General features: G+C 34.6%; 1 protein-coding gene across 5 annotated transcripts; it reads right to left on the bottom strand.

The window, feature by feature from the left end:
* Window positions 1–2,846: 2,846 nt before the first annotated feature.
* Window positions 2,847–23,863, bottom strand: LOC122531811. Of its 5 annotated transcripts, none has more exons than XM_043660030.1 (8): window positions 23,575–23,863; window positions 12,125–12,391; window positions 10,208–10,503; window positions 9,708–9,749; window positions 7,594–7,889; window positions 6,710–6,908; window positions 6,453–6,631; window positions 2,847–6,147 (listed from the first exon to the last, which is right to left on the bottom strand). In XM_043660030.1, exons 1-8 carry the CDS (start codon window positions 23,735–23,737, stop codon window positions 5,697–5,699), a joined length of 1,893 nt encoding a protein of 630 aa, XP_043515965.1. In that variant the 5' UTR covers window positions 23,738–23,863; the 3' UTR covers window positions 2,847–5,696. The 5 variants fall into 5 exon arrangements, with proteins under 5 accessions (XP_043515965.1, XP_043515966.1, XP_043515967.1 ...); XM_043660031.1 differs by having other exon boundaries at window positions 6,710–6,893; XM_043660032.1 differs by lacking the exon at window positions 9,708–9,749.
* Window positions 23,864–25,325: the final 1,462 nt, after the last annotated feature.

The raw sequence follows: 25,325 nt of genomic DNA, 5'->3' as shown, positions 1-25,325 counted from the left end.
AATTAATCAAACATTAATTAATTTAAATGAATAACAAAATAAATTTCGTCCAATATGAATATAAATTAATAAAAAATAAAATGATGCTCCATTTATATGAATTATATATATATATATATATATATATATATATATATATATATATATATATATATATCAAACCGTGCAATCTACGAACTACGTACATATGTACGCGCACAAGACGTGTCATTAAATACTAATCGCCGAGAGAATCGGTGGGAAGAACGGAACCACTCGTTTCGTCATGCTGCATCATTTCCCGACGCATAAAGCAACGATCGAAGCAATGAGGAAGCATCGTCGAAAGTGACGGAACACGTCCACCCATTTTACTGTCGCGTTTTCACGTGCGCGACGACAGTGGTCACGGGTGCGAGGAGTTCGAAAGCTGGCGACAAAACCGACCGACAGTGACAGAAAATCTTTTCCTTCGAACGTGCGAGGAATCCAACGATATCTACGCGAGAATCGAGCACGTAAAAGAGATGCGCGGATGAATTAATTGAACGAACTATGTACATATTTCCAAAGGTGATTTTTCAGAAGAAAAAAAAAATCTCTCGTTGTTCGCGACTCAGCAATTCGAATTTTATCGGGATTAAGCGCGACAAATGCTGAAGTGTGATGATTTTTAGATGTAGGTTATTGACAACGAAAGAGAAAGTATGGTTGAATAGGAAACTCGCCGAAACGCCACAGACGAACGCAGAAACCACTGGAGATGTTAATTAGGAAGAACGAACATCACTCAATTTTAAATTCAAATGCAAATTGCGAGAAACACTCGCTTTGGATTTTCTGCGACGCAAGTTGCTGCGCTGTTGTATTATTTGGTGTGTAATCACTAAACTGTGTGCGTTTGTCGGTGTAATGGAAATAAAATTTTTACAAACAAATTTAGTAACATTCATAAATCTAATGGTAACATTATGCAGATAACAGTTACAAATACGCACGCATAACAATACGTGTTAATGCGATAGTGGACCGAGAATAATTTGTAGAACCATCTCACCCGTGTTTACTCTTTTTTCTGTGTTTATAGAGTAAAAGTATGAATCACCATCCTATACCGAGATTAAAATCCATCAGAATTCTACTATGTATCAGCTGATGGCTATAGCTCCATGTTCCATGATCGTTACTTGCAATTTCGATATACATGCTTTGATCGCAAGCGATACACGGAATTCGTGGATAATTCGCGAAGGAATGAAATGTGTGGTGAAACTGCGAACAAGGACGAACAGAGAAACTCGTGCACGTATCAATGAGGCATGTACGCGTACATCACGCAGGTGTAACACGTCGCCCGAAGCACCACGGAATATCGTGCGAATTTTCACGAAACAGGTGGCAACAGCGCGCAGGCCCAACACACATACGTACGCACACACACGCAGGGAGACGGGAACGAGGAACGAAGAAAAAAGAATGAGCGCACGCGTTCGATCAGCCAGCCAGTATGATAGGAAACGGTACAAAGGCATTGGAAAAGGAGCAAAGGCACGTTTCGGTTAGAAAGCACGAAAGTAAAGGGGAAACGCATGCAGAACCGAAGTGAGAGAAAAAAAAAACCGAAAGGAACGTACCTTAGGCCTGTAGAACCATTTTCTGATCGACTCCATCGCGGGGCTGTCGAGGATGTCGGCAGGCTCACGGCCGAGTCGTCACTGCGCCTCTTGCGGCCAAAGCACTTGCGTCATAGCGAAACGTGCCACTGCGATCTTACCAGAAACCGTCGCACCACGAGACACCAGTCGACCGCATACGAATTGTGGTGTTCTCTCGTCGGATATCACCATTAAACATACGATCATCGACGGGTTCAATCGGTCCACGCATTCGAAACTGCGCGTCAAAACGTGAATCGCGCGTCCGTACGACTGACTGGCCGAGCACCGACTGCAAAGGCGCAGCTCACTGTTGCGCATGCGCTCGTTGAACATTATGGAGGGTGTGACGTCATTCCCAATGAGAGCGGCATCTACGCCGCTATTTGAATTCGTATACTCGATGGACGATTTTCTTTTTCAAGTTAAAAAAAAGAATTAAAATGCTGTTGTAACAACTCAACGCGAGTCTAATATTTTATTACTTAATAATGATGCTTTTGTTTATTTCAGATGCAAATGTTGATTTACAGTTCGATTTTGAAACTAATTAAATATCCTTAAGAAAGTCTCTGTAAATGAGTTGGAATTTAATTTATTTCGATCAAATTAAATATAGAGAAATTGTATAAAAAGTTTTAAATTACTATATGTATTTAATAATTACAAATATATATAGTAGAATATTTTTGTCTAGCTTAATATTCAAACTGCGATAAAATTAGGTGGTTAAAATATTCAACGGGGAAATTTATTTTTATCTATTTAATATTTTTAAATTTTAAAAGAAAAATAATCTGTATTTGAGAGAAGCTATTGGGTTGTAAAATAAAATTACCAGCGATACATAGAAGGAATTTAATAATATTATCTTGAAATTTAACACATTTTGATCTACGTGACTAGATTATTAAAAAAAAGCAATTAAAAATGTATTACTTTAACAATGATAAATATTATGGATCACAAATTATGCACATATACATACGTAAGTTTCATATTTTAAGTATACATTTGGATTTAGAACTACAAAATAGATTCCAACAAATGTACTTAATATTAAAAAAAACTGTCTAAGCCTCGATTTAATAAAATAATAAAAATAACGCGGTGAGCTCTACTATACAAGTATGGATCACATAATCTATAACTTAAAATGAATTGCAATATAATGTTATACAAATTCCTTCGATTGTGTTAACAAGACGTCAATACAGGAAACATAATTCTATTGAAAAAGTAATAGAAACTTATGCTATCATTTTACTTCTTGAGATTCACATATATATGTGCAAAGAAGTGGAATGTACACCGTAAGTAGTAAATTTTTAAACATCTAAGAAACGAATTGAAACACAAATAAATTTCGAACATACTTAAACGAACATTTTTTTCCATAATTTGATGAGCTTAGACCTTAAATAGAGTAGAAATAGAACACACCTTGTGCTTATATTCTCAAGAAGTAACATACAGTGTTAATTTAATTAGTTTGCTTAAAACTTTTTGAAAATAACATGTCGAGGATATTCAACACTATACTCTCTACGTCCTACAATAACTAATTTGCAACTACATTTAAAAGTTTTATTTTTCAAACATTTTATAAGATTATTAACCAAGATGCGAGTCGTTACAACTAACAAAAATATATTATGAATTCTATTTTTTTTTCTTTTTTTTATTACAAGGCAAGAATTTTAATTTTGGGAATAAAAACTTTCAGGTAATTAAATACCACCAAACATCGTTAATATACATACATGAAACAGTGCTTTAGCTCAAAAAGTTATAAGCAAAATGCTTCTTGTAAGCATACGTACTCTATGCTCGATTTTTGTGCAATAACACTTTTACCCAGCGGCTGCCAGTGCAGCCCTCCTGTTTTCGATTATACACATTCTTTATAATATTTATCTCAAAAACCGTTAGGTAAATAACTGTAGTAAATACTGGTTACGTAACTACGGAAACATCTAATATTTGATACAAGCATCACTTTACATTTGCTTGAAAAAATGCAAGACTTTACTAGACGGGTAGTAATATCAACTCTTTTTATTTTTCCCTGTTTTAAATGCAATGCGCTACCACGTTTCACTTACGATCTATGCAAACTCACTACGTATCTAAGACATCTATATCACTTGAAATGAGAGTAGTTGAGTAACTTCTTGTTGTATTATATTACACAACATCCTTCTCTTTCCTTTTTTGCTTCCTGTTGAAATGTTCGAATCGCGTGATTAACAATTTTCATTGCAAACATTTAAAGTGGTAATTAATGTATCGTTAATTGATTGCCACACAATATTTAAAATATTTCAAACAGTATGATCTAATAGATATCACCTAAAATAAGAAACATCTAAGTGAATTATTTGTATTATTGCACAGTGAATGTATATCGGAAAATATTTTAAGCGATAAACGAACAATATGTTTCCCTTATTAATTACAGACTTTAGTAATTACGTTGTATTTAATTTAAATTTTCTAAAATATAAGATTTTACCGATTTTTTTTATACTTAAACGATAATATTAAATTTTATAAAACAGACAGGCTTCAATCGAAAACTTCATCAATAAAATATTGAACGTATACGATATATCAAACGATTAGAATACATTTTTTTTTTACTAAAATAAAATTTCGCAACTTTTTCTTTAGGCACAAAGTAGATACTTATAATAAATAAAATACCGATTATATAATAAAATTGATATTTAACTTTTAAAATTTAGATTAATTATATCATATAAACAAGATAAATTTTTCAATCAAATTTACAATTTCCAAAGAGTTACAAGAGTTTTAAAATACGTATATTACATAATTATGAAAATAATTTCGTAACGATCGAACGTAATTTCATTCAACAAGACTTATAGGATATAACATCAACATGAAAATTTTATGAAATTCCTTATATAAATTCCATTGGCGAAAAGTTTTACAGAGAAAAGTCCTTAAAAATTCTGTAAATCACATAGAATTTCTTTTTTTACTTTGTACCAATATTATGTCTACAATGCAGCTCAATACAGATTAATATAACAATCTAGAACCACCAGCAAAAACATTAATGTGATTGAATTAATACTATGGTAATAATAATGCTACTGGAAAAAATACAGCAAGTATTCTCTGCATTGTAAGATAAAAACTCGACCTCTTGATACAACTACGATGTTATCAATTCAATTCCTAACCAGAAAAATCGAACCATATCTTTAGTTAGCATTCAATATCAAATTACTCGAGAAATTATGTTAATGTCAATCAATGTATTCATTGTTAAAATGTGTGGCATGAAAAATAAAAATGTGAGAAAAAAAATCTGTTGTTCTATAAGAAACTAATACAAATGTCGATTATTCGCGAACGTTTTCACGAGAAAAGCAATAACAATCAAATTTGGCAACGACTAATTTACTTAATTAAATTAGAGACAGAACAGTGCAATAAACTCCATACTTTTTATATATAACATCCTTGACCGACAAACCACAAAGTTACAAGGAAAACGCTAAAAATACTCAGCTGATTCGTATCAGAACATAAACTCGTCATAAAAATAGAACTAACATACAGCAATAAAGTGATCCGCTAAAAACAAAACTATTCAAACAAGCAAAAGGATACTACACATATGAAAATAATCGACAACTCTAGATTCTGTATATGTACAAATTTTGTCAAAAACACATCAGTAAAAACAGAATGTTACACTAAGAAGTTTCAATGACAATTTAAAACTGCAACGCAAATGCATAACAAGTTGTATAAGTAGATGGCACATATGCTTATAAAGTAAAAGGAAAAAGAGAAAGATAAATTAACAGGCTACACGCTGTAGCATTGGTAATTGAAGAAAAGAAAAGCAGGGGGAAAAATACTCGCTTGCATTCATGCTGTTTTCCAGCCAACTCAAAGCAAAGATTTCTGTAACAGGTAGAGAAATGAATCGTTGGCAAGATGAGAAAACTCTACTTTCGTTGACTTGAATGCACGTTACTAAGACTGGAGAATCGATTGTCCTCTTTCTAAACGCGTTGCTTAACTAAATCCAAACTGCACTTTTCGGCACTGACAGAGCCATTTAATTATTCGAGCGTTACGCTCGACGATGCTCGGTGGATCGTTGACCCTCTGGTTAGAGTCGTCGTTACCCATACCGACGCTGCAATCATTGTTCTGCCACTGACTACTCTGATTCGTTTGGTTGTTCCCAGCCCACGAGTAAAGACCTAACGCCGAATCGACGGAGCTAACGCTATCGAAAAATACAGGAGACGACGATTTCGAGTCCGGTTTTGTAATACGTTGATAATTTTCCGAATCGAGACCTAAACAGTCAAAGAAGTTCTCGAGTTGGGTGATCGACCGTGGGGGTCGTGCAGGTACTTTATTGGATCGACCATTATCCTGACGCCAATAGCGATCGCTAATATCCGATTTCGATCTCAGAATTGGTCTGCCGCGACCTTCTTTCCAGCCATCGGAAAACCTAATACAGAAATGCAAATTTTTATTATTGTTTATTACGTCTGGTGAGAAAGAAAGCAAACTTTTCAGCACCTGAACGCATGATTCAACGATGATTTTTTTGTTACCACTATTTATCACAATGTAACAAATTTTTGCACCTGAATTATTTATAATGACATTTACTATACTATACATCTTGTTTGTACTATCAAAAAACTGTCAAATAAAATCGTCAAATAAAATCTTGTAAACAAATTCATACTTTTTCTTGCCTCTGAATGCACGCACATAACAAATTTGTCTACATTTGACAAATGCACGTACCTTGAGTTACACGTCGGACTATAATCTGTTTGACTGTTGCTGCTCTCAGAATCAGGACTGTAGCGTCTTACAACAGATGGTGGGGTACCGTTAGCGTAACTACCTCTTCTTGAACGATCTTTTTCCGTCGAGTGTTGAGTAGATGCACCGCTGTCCCGACGTATATGACTCCAGCAATCCTGAAACGAAATATTTCACTCGGTGAGTATAGCGGTTTCCATTTAACGTTACGAGACGTTCTTTTAAGTTTCGATTACTTGTATCACTGGCGGAGGCTCGCTACGAGGTGTACAGTGTCCAGACGATCCTCCGGAATCTCTCGCTGTAGCTCCGTGACTTAACTTGCTGGAGCCTGACGATTTTTGCGTTCGACCGCCGGCAGACAACACGCTACTCGCATCGCCACCACCTGAACCTAACGAACGTCTGATGTGTCTAGAACTGGAATAGTAACAACTTACATGAGAGTAATAATTTTACGTTTTACAAGCATGAGACGCACTATGCGAAATATTTTTCATCAAATTTAATATAAAACTCTGATATTTCAAACATTCATATTATAATGATACTCGACTATCATAAATGATATTCAAATTTCTTATGGTTTAAAACTTTAGATGCTATTTTTGATCCTTAGTTCAGGAAGAATGAATTTTCCTCATGACAATATTGAAATTAAATAACATTTCAATCCAGGAAAATGTTTAAGATAAGGGAAACAATAAATTATCAGACTAAATGCTTATGTAATGTTACAAGTAAACTGTGAATTCTTGTACACACGATTATTGTGAAATACTTAAAATATAATACAATGACCAACTAAATATTAATAAATGTTATATTAGTTGCGAATTTTTATGCAGATTTATATTTTTATGAATACAATTAAGAAAATTTGTTTCACTCACAAGTAATATATTTTTTATATTTCTAGATACCATGTGTATTCTGTGCATCATTAAATTTTAAATTCAATATAAAAGTCTGCAGTCTAATTAGAAATGAATATATATTTCCATCAAATATCATAAATCCCTCCCAAAAGCACTACATTTCCGGGGGAAAAACAAGTGTTTCAAACTTAGAGCTTATAATTATAACTACCGGGACACACGTGTAAAAATGTTTTCAATACCTGCGATAACAGACTGCATCTCGTTTGAAACTGTGCTCTGAATAGTCCGAACTAGTTTCACAATCCGGGCAATTGCTCGACGATTGATGATGACCGGATGGCTTAGATGACTTGGTCGATGCACGTGGCGACAGGGACGCTCGTCGTCGCGTGCTAGTATGGAGGTCGGGCAAAGATTTGTGACACACGGTGTTCTCCACCGATTGCGAGCTGGTCGATTTCCTTCCAGATCTTCCGGATGTATGCGAATGCGAATTGCTACGGCCAAATTTGAAGCGAACATCTTGCGTGCAATGCTGGAAAAATAATAAAAATCGAATTTAATATCGACCTACGATATGTAATTTAAACACGAAGAATTTACTATATATATATATATATTATCGTCTAAAATTTTGGGATCATTTTGCAATTGTTACTCGAAAATTTTGAATCATTTGATATCTTACTGGTTAAAATTTATGTGAATATTTGTACATTTAATTGACATGTAATTTAGTTTTTAAATTACAGAGCTAAAGCTATCATAGAATATTACGACACGATGAAATTTAGTTTCAGATGTGTAACAGAATAATTTTACACAGAAATCGGAATAATTTTACACAGTTTAGTTTAGTGCGTGAGGTATTCTGTATATCATGTGTCAAAATTATATGCATAAATTATCATGAATAATTAACAAACAACGGTTGAGCTATGATGGTGTACAGATTATCTATTGTACTGTGCAAGAAATAAAATACTATTAATCAAGAAAGAAATTTTCTACTAATTCTCCCCTTTTGAGCACAGAATCTTAAATATCGTTAAAAAATATCTTTTCGAATTAAACGAACAATCAAATTCTAAAAGATCAATCAGTTTAATTTCATCCCAAATTTTTGGACGTCACATCGACGGGAAGATGGCGATTGATAGCTTTCAAACGTAAAGGGAATTAATTAAAATGACTCGGTACAAGTCCCGTACCAGTTTCACGACTGTTTGATCGTTCATGCTGTGCACGCGTTTAATAAAACAGTGGAGGAATATATCTTCCGTGTTAAACTCGCGAACACGCGTATGTACAACTTCCGGTTCCTAACTCCGTTTCCTCTCTCCGGCGCTTCCACAATTACAATTCATCACGAGGAGACGTGCATACGTGTTCATGGACAAAACGTACGAAGGATAATAATACTACATATCGACGATGAATTAACAAGTATTACACGAAACATTTAAAATACACTATCGTTAAAAACTTTCAAGTTATTCGTCATTTTATTCTCCCAAGAAATATTATATAAGAGTAAACTTCATTTACAGAGTTAATTATTAGACAAACTTAATTATTAGACTGTAGTTGTTAGTAATTAACATGGATTTTTATGTAGTTAACAGAAGTTTAGAGACGTGAGAATATATTTACAATGTACAGAAATATGTAAAACATCCAAAGTATAGTATATTCTTTACGATATTTCTATTCTAGTTGTATTCATAAAAATATAAATTTCAAATAAATTTGAAGTATGGGATAGAAATCTGCAATTATACAAGGTAGATTTGAATTCGTAATAATATAAGAAAAATTCCACGGCTCATAATAAGATGAAAATAAAGAATGGTGGGATTTTTACAAGTATTTTTTAGTTTGATTTTATATTTAGATTGCAGAGTTTTATGCAAAATAATTATATTATAATTTAACAAATGGTATTTTTATAAATATAATTTAACAGAAAATAAAAACTTGTTTCATCCATTGTACGTGTATTATAATAAATACTATACTTTTGTTTTACTATATTTTTGTACACATTGTTACTACATTTTTACAATTTTTCATTGACTATAAATGCACATTTGATTTACTAAAAATTCACATCGTTATTCATATCTTTCCAATACTTTATAAAACAATAATGTAATCTGACATCAGACATAACGAGAATCGTGTTAATAAATTCCAAATTTTTTAACGACAGTGTATACACACACAAAAAAAAATATACGACATTAAAAAAAAACACGATAAAATTATTAGTAGCCCACAAAAGAATCGGAATATTAAATCACAATGAAACATTTCGAACGGAAGTAAAGGTGAAAACTAAATCACGACTCACGTTGATCTTCTTTCGAACACGAACTATATGTACAACACCAAGCTAAAAACACATATGCAGATTATATGACTGTAATTAATCAGCAATATTTTATTTTGCAAAAATGAAAAAAGCTGAAAAACGAAAGAAACTGTGAAATTAGTATACAGTGGAGTATACAGTAAAACGAGTGAATTCTTCATCAATACATTCAAACAGTTATAACAATCATAACAGAGATCATAACATGAGATCATAACAAACGAATAATCTAATAAAATAATTATAATTACTATCAATATACTCACTATTATATAAATTATTAATTCTGACACTTGCACACTTGTTTCATAATTTTAATCTAAATTATAAAGGCACATCTCCAGAAACATATGTTTTATGAAGTCGAAAACGAACTACCACCGCAAGAGACTGAGATATCTAAATTACGTGATATCCATTTTTCAAAATACTCCACTGTATTTCTAAGATTTGCACCAATTTGTACGACGAGATTTCACCTTTACACGATCATCCTCGCGAAAATTGGGCGACAGACTTCCAGGAGAATATCGGAATTTCTCCTCCTGCGGAATACCGTTCGTCTGAACGATCGTCTGCGTCGGACTGTCCGGGAAGAAGACGTTCTCCTTGCTATCGGTGTTCAACAACCGTCGTAATTTCGTCTGCAGTTGATCTCCACCGGTGCTGCTCGGCGGCCCCGAAATCGTGCGCCGCTGCGGAACAGGAACCAAACGCGGACTCTTCGGTGGCAGTGCGGGTGGCAGTGTTTGTTGAGGACTCAGAATTCCGTCCGCTGTTGAACACAAGTGAAAACACACAAGATATTACATTCTCCAAAAAAAATTTCAATTTCACTTTTAACACCGGAATAATTTTATTTTTAATATTATCTTTGATCAGAACTGACCTGAATCTGACCAAGAAACCAAATCTAACCAATTCGACCAAAAGAGTTCGTGCGGTTTCGCAGAATTGGGGATTCACAAGCATGCACAAAAACTTTCATAAAACAGCTTCACATTCTCACAATCTACCGTCTTTCGAAAATACACAGAGTTCAATATTCTTCCGAGACAACAGCGAGTTGTATTCTACGATATTTTAATTACAAAGGAGCCGGGGAAAGATTATGACGAGATTATCTGGATTGTAACTTTCGAAGCTATCGGAAACGAAAATTGGACGTGAGGGGATCAGATGTAACAGAGACACGAGGAAAAGTCGCGGGGAAACGTTTACCAAAGTACGGCACAAGTATCCCCTATAAACAGCAAAGCCAAACTCGTTACCAATTCTCATCCACATCGGTGCTACCGCATCCGTGCCATGAAGAGCGAAGGAAGCTTTCGAAAGTACTCAGACAACCACTTACGGCTATCTCGTCGATGGCAAGTTGCCCGGCAATGAAACGAGGAAGCGTATATAATACTGGTATCTGTAGGAGAGCGCGTTCGACTGGTTAAATGGCCGTGGCGCGTTAAATCGATTCCGGTGGTCGAAAACGTGCGGGTAGACGGATGTGTACTACTCTGTTCAAAGACAAGTTCCAGGACAAGTGAAACGAAACAAATAATTACCGTTTTTAATTACCATTAATTTCTATTTTTGAAACTCTGAAAGTAATCTCCGATTGCTCGCTCGCGCCAACTTTTATCCTTGAAACATTATTTCATTCAACCTTCCGAGCGATTAGGATTATCAAATCACGCGTGACAGTGAACGAGGAGCGTTACGTACCATGCATTCAGTTTTCAGTGTTTGGAATATATTAAATACGCGCATGTGTTGGTAAAAGGGGAGCAAATCGAGAGCAAATGTATTCGTCTATCGTTTGATACAGTAAGAGGTTACACTCAGAAAGTTAAGAACTATTCGTTACAATTAATTGTAACGAAAACAAAAATTGTTGCAGTTACAGGTAAATGTTGCGGGCAACCTCCTTTAAGAATTATACCTGTGATAATTCAAAATTCATCTACCAGTAAAAAGTTATAGTTCAGATGTACAAATTGGGAGGGGAAAATTATATATACTGATAAAATTATAATACTGATCATAGCTGATAAAATGGAAATCATCACTCCAAAGTTATCTTCTACAATCATCTATTTTTATGCTTTGTTTGCCAAGTAAATATACTCTAAGATTTATAATACGATTAATAAAGTCCATGGAACTTGGGAATCGCTCTAAATTAACAGAAAACTGTTCCAGTCCGTTTGGTACCAAATTCACCTCCAAAATGAAAGGACTAAGAAACAGATTGCTCGACTGGAAAATTTCGTCACAACACGATTTTATCAGTCGATGTTTCAAAAGATTTTTCGATTTTTCGAACCGAAAATCCGTCTCGTCTCCTCTCGTCTGAAATTTCATTGAACAGGATGGTAGACGCTTATTTCCAAGAGACTTACGCCTGTCCTGTTCGTGGCACGATGCCCAACAACAAGGTGGCGTCATCGGAGCAGGTGGCAGCTGCGACGGCGACGTCGGTTGCATCGAACAGGTCGGCGTGTTCCCGCATTTTCTCAGCAGCCTGGGTGGCGCGCTTGGCGCGCTCAGCTGCGAGACCTGAAGATGACCGCTGTTCTTCAGCTCCTGTTTCCGGTCCAGCACGGTCTCGCTCTTCACGTAGAACGCCTTCGTCTCCTGCAGCAGTTCCACAGCGCTCTTCCGCTTCCCTGCGGCACGTGACGAGGAAACCAGACGGCTGTAAGTGACACTCGAGTAAAAACGGTAAATAGCCCGCTTCCTGTAAACGGATACCAAGACAAGCCAGATAACCCGCTCGACAGGGTTAAGCCACGTGCGCCGGCACGAGCCTCTTTCCAACTAAATCCTTGTCCTTGCTCAGAGCAAATTGTCCAAGGTTCGGACCAAGGGGAACAAGGACGAGGCGTTTCTCGAGGAGATATTTCCAGTAAAAAAATATATAGTATAATATATAAATAAATAATAATACAATATATAATATAATATATAAATAAATAATAATACAATATATAATATATTGTTAATTATATATTATTATAGTATATATAAATATTATATATTGTATTTTTTATATAGTATATATAAATAGTAAAAATAGCAAAAAATAGTAAAAAATTTTATATAGTATATATAAATATTATTATTATAGTATATATAAATATTATATATTATATTTTTTTATATAGTATATATAAATAGTAAAAATAGCAAAAAATAGTAAAAAATTTTATCCAGTATATATAAATATTATATATTATATTTTTTTATATAGCATATATAAATAGTAAAAAATAATAAAAAATTTTATATAGTATATATAAATATTATATATTATATTTTTTATATAGTATATATAAATAGTAAAAATAGCAAAAAATAGTAAAAAATTTTATATAGTATATTATAATTATATATAAATATATTTATATATTATTTATTATATATTAATAATAAATATAATATTGTATGTATATATTAATAGTATATATAATAATATATAAATATATGGTATAATGTAATATAATACATATAATAATTTTACACAATAAGGATATTTGAGAATCGAGGAGAAATTTGAAACTAATAACTAATAATCGCGTCATCGACAGATTGAACGCGTCTCGAGAAACGTAGCTCCGTGTTATAATATTTTAGAAATACCTCCTCTCAGCGCGATTGAAAATTAATTTTAAGAGTGAAAGTTATGCTAACGACATTGGGAACGATTAAGAACGGAACGAATTCACTTTGCGCGGTTTAGAGATAATTTCATCGGGTGACTCTCTCGATAACTATAAATTCGAATTCCCCTATTCCCTCTCCTCGACCCGCCGCGTAAAAATGGTTACTAGTGGTAAGAGGATTACTGGATCGGATAATGATGATAGTGATGCATGTACACTGCTGCTTGGTACATTGCCAATCTTTCGAGTGTAACTATTGTTATCATCGCACGACTTGATAGGCGACATCAATTTCGTCAATGATTTCCGAGAGAGTGCGAACTCCACTTTAACCTTTAACGTTCAAAAATAGATTTGTGGACTTTCTTTTTCGTAGACAATAACCAAATTGAGAGTACAAAATTTTTTTCGTGTATGCTCTCGTTCAAAATATGGAATCAAACCTCTTTCGCTTTTTAAACGAAACAGAGATCTTTTCATACATTCTTCTGGGAAATAATTTCACGCAAATGTAAAAAAAATTATTTAACATTACTATTATTATTTTGGTATATTATTATATTATTTTTATATAAGTATATTATTATTTCATTATACTTATATTATATTAGTGTTAATAATGTATATTATAGTAAATTTATTTTAACTATTACTTATTATTTAATAATTACATTTAATAAGAATACACGTAGCTGCAATGATTGAAATAAATAGTTATTCGTAGAAGTTTGAGAATAAATTTTAAATTATGAAGTAGACAATTAATTTCAATTTCCAAGTGTATTAAAATTAGACGTTCATATTGAATATCTATAGTTAAATAAATTTATTAAATAGAGTGTTATTATTACATAAATTCAGTAACAGTGTGTTATAACTTTCTGTTTGTTCTTTCTTGCCCTGCTTTCGCGAGTATTCGCGACGAAAATGGCTCTTGAACAAAGTCCGAAGAGTACGCGCAATTCCAGTTTAATTAGTCAGTTTTAGTGGCAATTTATTGTAAGAGGAGCATCATTAGTGGAAGTAACAAAGACGGAGTTTGAGAAATCTAGAACTAACCTAACAGTAGAAAATACATAAACAGTAGAAATACACACAAGTTAACTAAAAATTATAGCGTGTTAACGTAACGAAGCAACAGCGTAAACTTGACGTACACACTACGACTGAAATCGTAGGGAAACATTTCACTTGCGAAACGAAGTGTAATACCTATTTCAAAAAACCGTGCAAAATGTTATGAATAAAGATAGGTTCGTCGATAGTTTCACTTTAGCATAATTTCCGGGTAGCCACAAGCGTATCCGGTTGTGGCAGCGACTCACCGGAAACGACGAATAGAAAATACAATTGAACCGGTCGTTTCGGAAATGATACGAATAAACATACTTTATGCAAAATTTTATATATTATCCGACGTATAATAAACGTAACGCAAAATGCAGAGGAAGTAAATAACATATGTATGGAAATATAGAGCAATCTGAAATATATATAGAGTATTTCCACGAGCTGTTTATACAATTCGAAAAGAAACGATCGATCATGCCACGAAACAGAGAGACGTCAAACGAAAGTGACGAAACAGGTCAGCGACAACATACTCGGAAAACAAACAAAGTATTAATGGAATCGAGAATTCTGTTTTCAAAGAATTGCTCGGCGATAATCTATTTTTCACGCTGAATCATCGTGTATCATTATCTAGATGAGATACCTCGTCTATGTCAGAGGTTAAGGTATCCTGAATACTTCATCATCATCAATGGTCGTTTTGTGATTATATCCTCTCACTTATTGAGTCTTCAACCAATAAGTATCAAGTGTATCCATCCAGCCTTCTCTCTCTCTCTCTCTCTCTCTTTCTCTAGATTCTTAAGCGCTGGTTTCTAGATTCTTAGGCACTGATTTCTAAATTTTTAGTTGCTGGTTTTTAGATTCTTTGGTGTTGGTTTCTAGAGTCTTTAGTGCTGGTTTCTAGATTCTTAATTGCTGGTTTCTAGATTCTTAGTTGCTGATTTCTAGATTCTTAGTTGCTGGTTTCTAGATTCTTAGTTGCTGGTTTCTAGATTCTTAATTGCCGGTTTCTAGATTCTTAGTTGCCGATTTCTAGATTCTTAGTTGCCGGTTTCTAGATTCTTTGGTGCTGGTTTCTAGATTCTTAGGTGCTGATTTCTAGATTCTTAGACGCTAGTTTCTAGATTCTTAGTTGCCGGTTTCTAGATTCTTAGTTGCCGGTTTCTAGATTCTTTGGTGCTGATTTCTAGATTCTTAGACGCTAGTTTCTAGATTCTTAATTGCTGGTTTCTAGATTCTTAGTTGCCGGTTTCTAGATTCTTAGGTGCTGATTTCTAGATTCTTAGACGCTAGTTTCTAGATTTTTAATTGCTGGTTTCTAGATTCTTAGTCGCTGGTTTCTAGATTCTTAGTTTCTCTCTTTCTCTCTCTCTCTCTCTCTCTCTCTATCTATCTATCTATCTATCTATCTATCTATCTATCTATCTCTCTATCTCTATCTATCTCTATCTCTATCTCTATCTCTCTCTATCTATCTATCTATCTATTTATCTATCTATCTATCTATCTCTATCTCTAGCTCGTCTTAATCTTCGACCATTAATTCTTAATTTTATACATTCACATTAAATTCAACGTGAATTGTGTTTCACACTGCAACTGTAGAAATATCTGAATACTTAAGCCAATAGTAACGTGTCGTCTTAGGAGTGAAAAGTAATTCCCCTCCTCGTATATCAAACGTTAAACGTCCCTCGCAGATTAATCCTTTTGTATCTATGAACCAGATATCGAATTCATATTGTCTAAAGCCAGATGAACTGCTGCAGCTGTTGTGAACTGAGTGATCCGTATGTGTAACGATGTCTATAGATGTGTGAAAAATTCACAGGCATTCCGACTGGCTCAAAGTTTTCCAACGGCGTTACGCCAATGGCAATGCAATAACGACGCACGTGTACGCACTTTGCACGCGTGCTCGTGTTAAAATGCCTCGTTGAAGAGGACAATGAGATGGCAGGCTCGAGGTTCAACGACAAGCAGTCCAACATCTGCGGTTTCCCCTGTTTTCGCGTGCCACGCACGCTGATGATTGATGACATGCGTCTGACATGCCTGAGGGAGCTGATACTCTCGCCTCGAAACAATCAACGATTCGATGACGAAATGAGCCTGGCCAAAAGAGAAGGAGGCCGAATCGATTGGCCGAATTGTCCCGTGTCAATTTAAATTCAGCATCGTTTATTGATACAGAGACAGTCGCATCGGAATTTACTTTTCAATTTGCAATTGCGATAATGAAACATAAATAGACGCGAATTTATAGACTTGATACATTAATTGCTGCATCGGGGACATTTTTGGAAAATTGTTTTGATACTTTTTCAATGTGTTTCAAACTAATTTCGATTCTAATTTTCGCTGCTATATTGTAATGAACGATATTTAGTTTAATGTCTCTTATATCGCAGCTCGAAATAGATTGCTTTAATATTATGAAATTGTGAAATTGAGTTTTGATGCTCTGACACGAGACAGATCGACAGGTTGGGGAGAATCATTTGTCGTCTGTTGCCGAAAAGAGATTGTACGTACTTTCAGAGCAAGATGAATTTTGTGAATGAAGATTTAATGTAGGAAGATATTCATCTGTGTCTTCGTGTAACATTTATACAATACAGTAGATTGCACGATTACAAAAGGGGATCATTCGAGGGACATTTCTGTCAAAAAATTTATTCTCAAAACGATAGCAAGAATTTGGAACAGTATTTATAATATCCTGCATTTGCTAAAATAATAAATCCAATGACAAATCAATGCATTTCCTCATGAGAAAAGTAGAGTTCAATTCTTCGAAAATCAAACTGCATGCATCGTTAACAACAGAAATGAATATTGTTACAACATCACGTTGATTTGTCAATTGCTTTGATTAAGTCAAAAATGGACGTTTGAACATCTCGGTTGATTACGTGCATTGAACTGGGAAATTTCTTATGGAACACCGTGTATAATGGAAGCTGCACGGAGAATCAAAAAATGGTCACGACGTTCGCCAACCGCGACGCGACCGCGCAATCTACCCTTCAAGGGTAGAAAAACCGTCCTCTCCACCAGTAGAACCCTTTAAACCGCGTTTTCATGCAAGCCGTACGCTATACGCAGAACACTTGACGAAATCGTGCACGCCATTTAGGATCGGAATGGCGTTTTTTCACATTCTAAATACGTGACTTCTCCGCATTTCCTTCGAACAGCGTCTCTAAACATCATCGCGCCTTTTCTTTTCATTTTCATTTTCTCCACGCTCATTCGTCCGCCTCTTTACCTTTATTCGACTCATTTTGAACTGGAATCCCACTTGGAAATTTTTGTGGTCGCGCGACATAGTTTCAAGAAATTTGAGATCTACGTCGATTAAATATTAAGTGTTAATCGAGTCGTTGAAGGACAAAAAATTGTCGGTAATTTTGTGAAAATTATAATCTTGTTTTGAAGTATTATATTTTGACATCCTGTCGTTTTTCTTTGTTTTTTTTTTTTTTTTCATATCACGTAGCGAGTGGAATCAAAGTTAGGACAAAGTTTGTTCCCGAGAATTCGTCAAAATTCAAACTCTGAAAATTGGGGGGAGAAAAAGAAAGATACTTTTCACGAGAAGATCTCTCTACCATGATCTCGAAAGTTTACAACTTCTCTTTGCAACGACTATTTAAAACTGTACTAGCTGTACAATTTCTTTTCACCGTTCTATTGAACTTTGAACCTTAGACGAAATTTAAAAAATTTTTTTTTTTAATTTTACCCTAATGTTCAAAGTTCAATGAAATAAAATATCGTACAAGTTTCAAAGAGAAAATTCCAATCTTCAGCAACTGTGCCGAATGAAAAAGTTCTTTTACTATTCTCAAAGACGTTTGAATTCTCACAATTTTTACATAAAAATGTCACAGACTGTTACAAGACTGCCATAATCCAAGTGGACTGCTATATGTTTCCTTTCATAGAGTTACAGCAACAGTTTGAAGTTTTCATCGTTATTCTCCACTATACAAGAAACAGAAACAATATTGTGCAAAATTTAAAAAATGTCGCAAAAAAAAGAAACAAGAAATCGAAATTTCTAGTCGCAAAAAAAAGAAGGAAAAAAAATTGATATTAAGAATTTCAAACAGTGACATCTGTTGAAATGAAAGCACGTGACAGCAAGCGGCGTTTTTCTTTCGAGCCACAGAAATGCGTGAAATGCATGACGAATATGTTATTCGTTCTATTGCATTGAACGATGAAAACATGACGCACAGATTGTGCATCTCTGCGCAATGATGGCGTTTTTTTTACAGGCAACGATGATTGTCCATCAGTCACCGCTTTTGAGCGCGCGATGACAGTTCATCGATCGTTTCAGCATGCGTCCACCAATTTGGATAAAAATCGCGTTCTCGCGTGTTTTAAATGCTCGTTTCAATGACTCCGACGTTTGTTTTCGTTCGAACACGAGTGGCAACAATTTACCGACATATTCGACAGTGGTTTGTCGATTTTCGCGACGAATTTTGACAATTTTTTTTCTTTTTTTTTTTTTGACTGAAAATTATTTTTCAACGTACTTATATGGAAATATGAATTCACGGAATTCTGTAAAACGATGAAATTCTTTAAAACGAACATTAGAAATAATTATTTAGGACATTTAAAAGTGGATACAGTAAAGGGAAAATTGAGAAAACTGTAATAGATCGTTTCGTTGCACAATAATGTATTCTTTGAAACTTGCGATTGTCAATCAGTGCTTATTGTTAAACATAAAGAGTTGACGTTTCGATCAGAGTGCCAATAGATCGTGTATACGTATAACGTATACGTATATAATATAATGTAATTATGTTATATAATACAATAATTAATTTTCAAAAAATACACGCATTTCAAAACATACATAATAACGATGATCCGTCATTCTCTTTCGAAGTGGTGCACGTTACATCATTTAGGAATCCGTTTCAAATGTTTTTAAGCGTTTCGAAACGCGTTTGCTCTTAGTTATTCATACGAGAACGCGACTTCGTTCGCAGTTTGCTTTTTCTTCCGTGTGTCGTATTGTGTTTGTATTTGACATGTGTTGTGGATCAAGCAACAGTCGTGTGCTGTGTCAGAGGGAACAGAATGGTCGAGGCTGCTTTCTGCCCGCACAGAAGCAACAGGATTGTTTTAAAACAAACACGTGCTAAAACTTGCTCCGGAAAATCCTGCGACTTCCCACGTTATCCAATTTTAAATCGCGCGGATCGGCACGAAATTTATCCGAAATTCCTCACATCCCGATTTTTCCGATATATCTCGATCATCGTTCCCCCCCGTATAATAATAATTCTTAAATCTTAACCCTACCTTATTCTTAATTGAATTTGACGAGCTTTTCCATTTTAATTAAATACTTTTAATTTTATCAACTAAAGTGAATTTTATTATTTATATTTATAATATTATTCACATTAATTTTAGAATGAATAATAGGACATTTATATTAAATATATTAATATTTAAATAAAATTATTATAAAATAATTAAATTTTAAATTATAATTATAATTAAAAACTTATAAATATTATTTATATATATATAATTTTATAATATTAAAATTTATATTATATATAACATATATTTATATTATATATAAATTTATATTATATATAGTATATAATATAAAAATTTTCATTATTTATTTTTATATTTATTATATATAATATATAGTATATAATATAATTAAAATTTTTATTATTTAATATTAAATTAAATTAAAGCCAAAAAGAGGCATTTTATTGTTAATAAAATTATTGAATAAAATTCTAACTTATTAAAATAAATAAATTTTGCTATATCTCTCAACGTCATCCTCTGAATGTCCATCGAATTTATCGACTATCGAAAAATTACTACTTTCGCTTTTTATTTTGTCCTTTCGAGAATTTTAAAACGAATTCTCTCAACGTTGAAAGATCGATCTAAAGTTCTCAGAATTTCTAGTTATATTTCTTGCCATCCTTTGCATAGTTGTCGAACTTTTAATATTCAAAAATTGTTAATTTTAGTTTAGTTTTACTTTCAATCCCGCTTTGAAAGAACTTTGAAAGATCACGAGATTAAAAGATCAATCGAAAGTTTTGCCACGTTTCTTGACATTGTCTGTACATTCATCGAATCTATATCTAATATCGTTAATTTTTGTATCAATCTATAATCTAATTTCTAATATTGTTAATTTTTGTCTCGAGAGTTTTAAAAGATGAAAATTAAAATATACATTCGTCTATACACACCTATAGATCACAGGTCCTACTTCAATGATCGCAAATAACACGAACGTAAAAATCTGGTAATTTTTACTTTTCAATGTAATTTATTTAATTTTTATTAGGCAGACATAACACGATACCACTATCATTTGACGAGGCGAAACATTCTTTAAGCTTAATTAAAAATTTTTAATTAAAAGAATTCTGGACTCTGGCATTACGTTTTTAATCACGATCGTTACACCGTCATTCTGCCATAATCTAAAGTTTTAATTAAACATCACCTTTGTTAATTAATTCCCCGACAAGTTGAAGAATTTCCAAATGAACGCTTGCCGATGAAAAAAATTAGTAAATTTCTAGTCTGGCGGCTCTTGGCGAAATTTACCAATTTTTTCGCTTTCGGTGTTCTGTGCTTTTCAATAAAAGCATAAATAAAAAGAAATTCTAGGTATCTAGATGACTTTCACGTAACGTGAAGTATCATCAATCAGCAGAACACGTGGGGCCATTCGTAGCAGAAAATAAAGAAAGAGCGTAGCGAAATAGAAAATTGGGAAAAGTCATGAAATTTACCAATTTATAAATTTACTATATGCCTTGCTTTTGAGTTGAAAAATGATCGAGAAGAGAAGGAAGACTGCTCCACTCTCTCCATCGTTTCCCAATCTGTTTCAACTCTTTCGTCAAAGGTCTAAGCACAAAGCGACGAAGTTATTCGTTCCGATCGAGGCTGAGATCGTACATAGTTGTGGAAACTTGCTCGCAACATCAGTCACGTTAGTCTTCAAGTTTGTCTTCGGGTTGACGTCAGTCACGGTGGCCGATGACGTGCCGTAACAGCCTTTCTTCTCCACGGACGACCGCAGGCTGTGATAATGACACACCGCGGAACGATAAGAAAAAGAAAAAGGAGAAAGAACGAGCCGACAGAGGCTCAAAAGCGTCAGAAGTTCTCGTGAAAGCGTCTAGCTGCAAGGTGCAACGATTCTTTCTCAACTTCCGAGGACTAACCTCCGAGGAAAACGGTCTCGTACGCGAGACCGTACGATTTTCTGCCACTTTCGCCGGTGCAAACCGCGAGCAAAGGAAGAGAAAGAAAAGTCTCGCTTGGCGACTGAAATTCGATGGTGCTCCATCTTGTTGGTAAATGAAATTTCTTCGAATTTCACGAGTAACGCCTTCCGATAATTGAGCTGAATAATCTTGATCAATTGCACGCGTACTCGATAAACGTTCTTTCAAAAAGCCATTCTTCTCGGAAACGAAGCTTCGTACGAAAAACTCTGATTCTATATTTTTTTATTCAGTTCTTCGTGTAGAATCACCATCTTCCATGACACCCTGTATATTTCCGATCGGTAACGTGTAGTATGTTAAAAAGTAATACAGAGGAGGACGGTAAATCGCCGATTCCAAATATTAGGCGACATTGCGACGTGTCCGATAACTCGTCCGATGCTGCACGTAACGAGCATGTCGTAAAAAAGGATAATTAACGACGATAACGGTGAAGGGTGAAGATAAAACGGTCCCGCTCGATAGGAAGTTCGTTCAAGGATGTAACGTTGCCCGTTAGGAATGTTGCATCGCGTAAATAACGAAGAGTTATGAATCGCGAGAGCCCCGTGCCCGCGTCGGCGATCGATCCCTCAGTTAAGTAACTTTTAATTAAAACTTTGCTCCTTCCCAGCGTCCTTCCTCTTCCCAACTATCAGCCATCCTTCCGACTTCGATACAAATTAAAATCATCGAAAAGTGGATTCGACTTACAGCGACAAAGCGCGTTCAAACAAATTCGATTCAGCTTTCGGCTGACATCCGGAACGACCGGAAACTCGAGGTCGAGGTACGAAGGATCGAAAGTCGAATTGGCGTGAGTTTTTTTTTTTTCTTTTTCTCTTTTTCGCTTTTCATCAACTGAGCTTGCGCGCTGAGGACGACAAAAAAGAATTGATATACTTTTTCTTCGAAGGATAAAACTTCGTTCTTAATATACGTGTAACAGGCTTGGAATTAGTTATTTATTAACCATAGTGTTTCGACCGTGCACGCGATAATAAATTCAGAGCTTTCTTCTCTTTTCTTAAATGGATATATACCGTGTATTTCTAATTTAATCTGGCCATAGTGTTTGAATTTCTGTATGCCAATCTCGCTCCCGTTTTAATGAATAAAACAGCTTTCGAACATTTTGACACCGAGGTTCAAACGTGAAAATTGAAATAAAATGTATCGCGTGCAAAAAAACGATACTAAAATTGCCGAAATCTACAAGTATCAAATCTACGTGTCATCAAGAACACGTTCGCCTCAAATGCGCCAATGTCGTAATATTTTATCCCTTTTTGTGCCTCTAACAAACTAAATCAATTACCTCGAGTATCTCAGATCGACTGAGGCTACCCAAAAATCCTCGAAAACGCGATTACGGAGAGAGAGAGAAAGAGAGAGCGAAGCGAAGCAATGAAAGATGACACGTACAAAGAAAAAAGAAAAAAAAAAATACAAGTATTTCTCCTCGATGTATTACACTGTACTACACCATACTTTGACTGGCGTTAGGCCTTAATATAGCTTTCCCGGAGGAAAACCGCGTCGTCGAAGCATACACTCGACAAGAAGGAATTACACACGGTATAAATATCCTGCTCCTTCAAAGCGTCTCTTTGTATGTCGAGCCCCTCTCCCTTTGGTTCGTTAAAAAAAAAAAAAAAAGAAGAAGAAGAAGGAAGGAAGGAAAGAAGGAAAGGAGAGAGGGGGGGACAAAAGGGTTGATCGTGAAAAGTGAACGCCTCGACCTTCACCCTGGGAAGCGCCAGCACGTGTAACGGAAGATACTAGTTAATAATAAACAATCTATCGGCTCACCGGTGTGATCGGTGTGTCGTTGATGATTCCTGACGTAGGGAGGTGCTGGATGCCTGGTCTGCATGTTCCAGTAGGTGTTCCGACTGTTCCCGAAATTGTTCACTCGCGGCTGTTGCGATGGCGAGGTCTGTTTGCAAGGCAATCTGGCCATGGCAGTCATCATTTTCTTCAAACGCCCACGCTCGCGGTCCAGATCGATCACTTCATCGGTGCCCTGCTTTGTTCCGCCGTCGTTTCAACCCCATTTTCGAGCGATCGTCTGCTCCCTGAAGTAAAAAGAAAAAAAAAGAATTAAACGACGAGTCGATTAATTGTTCGCCGGCTCGCACGATCTTTCCCCGCTTCAATTTTCTAACTTCACTTGTTCTGATCTTTTCGTCGAGGTTTTTGCCCGTCAGCGATCAATCGGACTCGCCGATTTTTACACAGGCTCGTGGTTTGGAAAATATGGTTGAGAGAAGTGGATGGTGTTTGGTGGAAGGAATTGTTTCAAAATTCATTGAAATCTTCTGCAGACGCGTGAAAGTCTAGTGACTGCATGCAGGAAAGGGGAACACTTTGTTACGTAATGTAATCAGACAGTTACAGTTAATGATAATTTGAACCGTGAATCGTATACTTTCGTGCGAATTTATGGGAAACTTAAAGATGAAAATAATATGTAGAAACGCGTACAAAACGTGCAGAGAATTCTTTATTATAGAGTATAGAATACTATATATTATATTATATAGATTACATATTATAATATAGAGTATATTATATATATATACTCTATATTAGATATTATATAGAGTACATATTATAGTATAGAGTATATTATATATATAAACTCTATATTAGATATACTCTATATTATATTATATAGAGTACATATTATAGTATAGAATATATTATATATACTCTATATTATATATTAGAGTATATATTATATTATATAGAGTACAGAAGTATAGTACTTTATTAAAATTGTACATATGAATTCGTTGTATTCAAATTTATTAAGTAACTTCTGTTTAGATTCTATTTAGAATAAAATCTACTACACAAATCTCTATTCAGCCTCCATTTCTTTAACAGTAAAATAATTAGCATAAATGAATAAATTAGCATAAAATAAATGCATAAATATGATGCTCATTGTAATATTGAAAGGATGAAAACAAACTCCTTTGGTATGCAGAAAATTAACTTAACTTTGTAAAATAACATTCACAGAATCTGTCGATCGATATAGCCTTTACAAAAAAAAGATCTGTAAATCCAACAATTTACTATTAACTATTAACTATCAATGCAACCCTCCTGGCAATGGGAATCTGTTGGCAGCCGAACAACCATTCGAGATTGTAGGGCAATTAAAAATGACGGCCGTAAATCAAATCCAATACCAGGGAACAGTGAAAGCACGTCGGAACATCTCTTTAACAGATTACTCAGCTGCGTGACCGTTTCTAGGAAAATATGACACACGTGGTGAAAGCGATCATGGGCAGCCAAGTTCCAAAAGTGAAGCAAAACTAAAATTAGATGTCCATGGAAAATAAAACTAAAGCCGACTAAAGTTTGCCTTTTTTTTCCTCCCCTCCAAGACAATTTCAACGATCTTTGACGATCGTTCGTAAAAGATTTGTTAGGAAGATCGTCGATTTCTAACATTACAGAATTTTATAATTGAATTTTTCTACGATAACTTACAGTGTTTTATTAAATATTGCAGAAGATCGTAGACTTTAATGTAATAATATATA

The sequence above is a fragment of the Frieseomelitta varia genome, unplaced genomic scaffold (genome assembly GCF_011392965.1).
Source record: "Frieseomelitta varia isolate USP_RPSP 00005682 unplaced genomic scaffold, Fvar_1.2 scaffold_418, whole genome shotgun sequence".
NCBI lineage: Eukaryota > Metazoa > Arthropoda > Insecta > Hymenoptera > Apidae > Frieseomelitta > Frieseomelitta varia.
The sequence above is the reverse complement of the archived record's forward strand: the minus strand, read 5'-3'. Positions and strand labels throughout refer to the sequence as shown.

Coding starts and splice junctions, on each gene's coding strand:
- LOC122531811 (XM_043660030.1), bottom strand. CDS start 23,737: ATGATGACTGCCATGGCCAGATTGCCTTGCAAACAGACCTCGCCATCG. Junction 12,392..23,574: donor ACGACACACCGATCACACCG/GTGAGCCGATAG, acceptor CACGTGCCGCAG/GGAAGCGGAAGAGCGCTGTG. Junction 7,890..9,707: donor GTGTTCGAAAGAAGATCAAC/GTGAGTCGTGAT, acceptor TTATTTTTCCAG/CATTGCACGCAAGATGTTCG.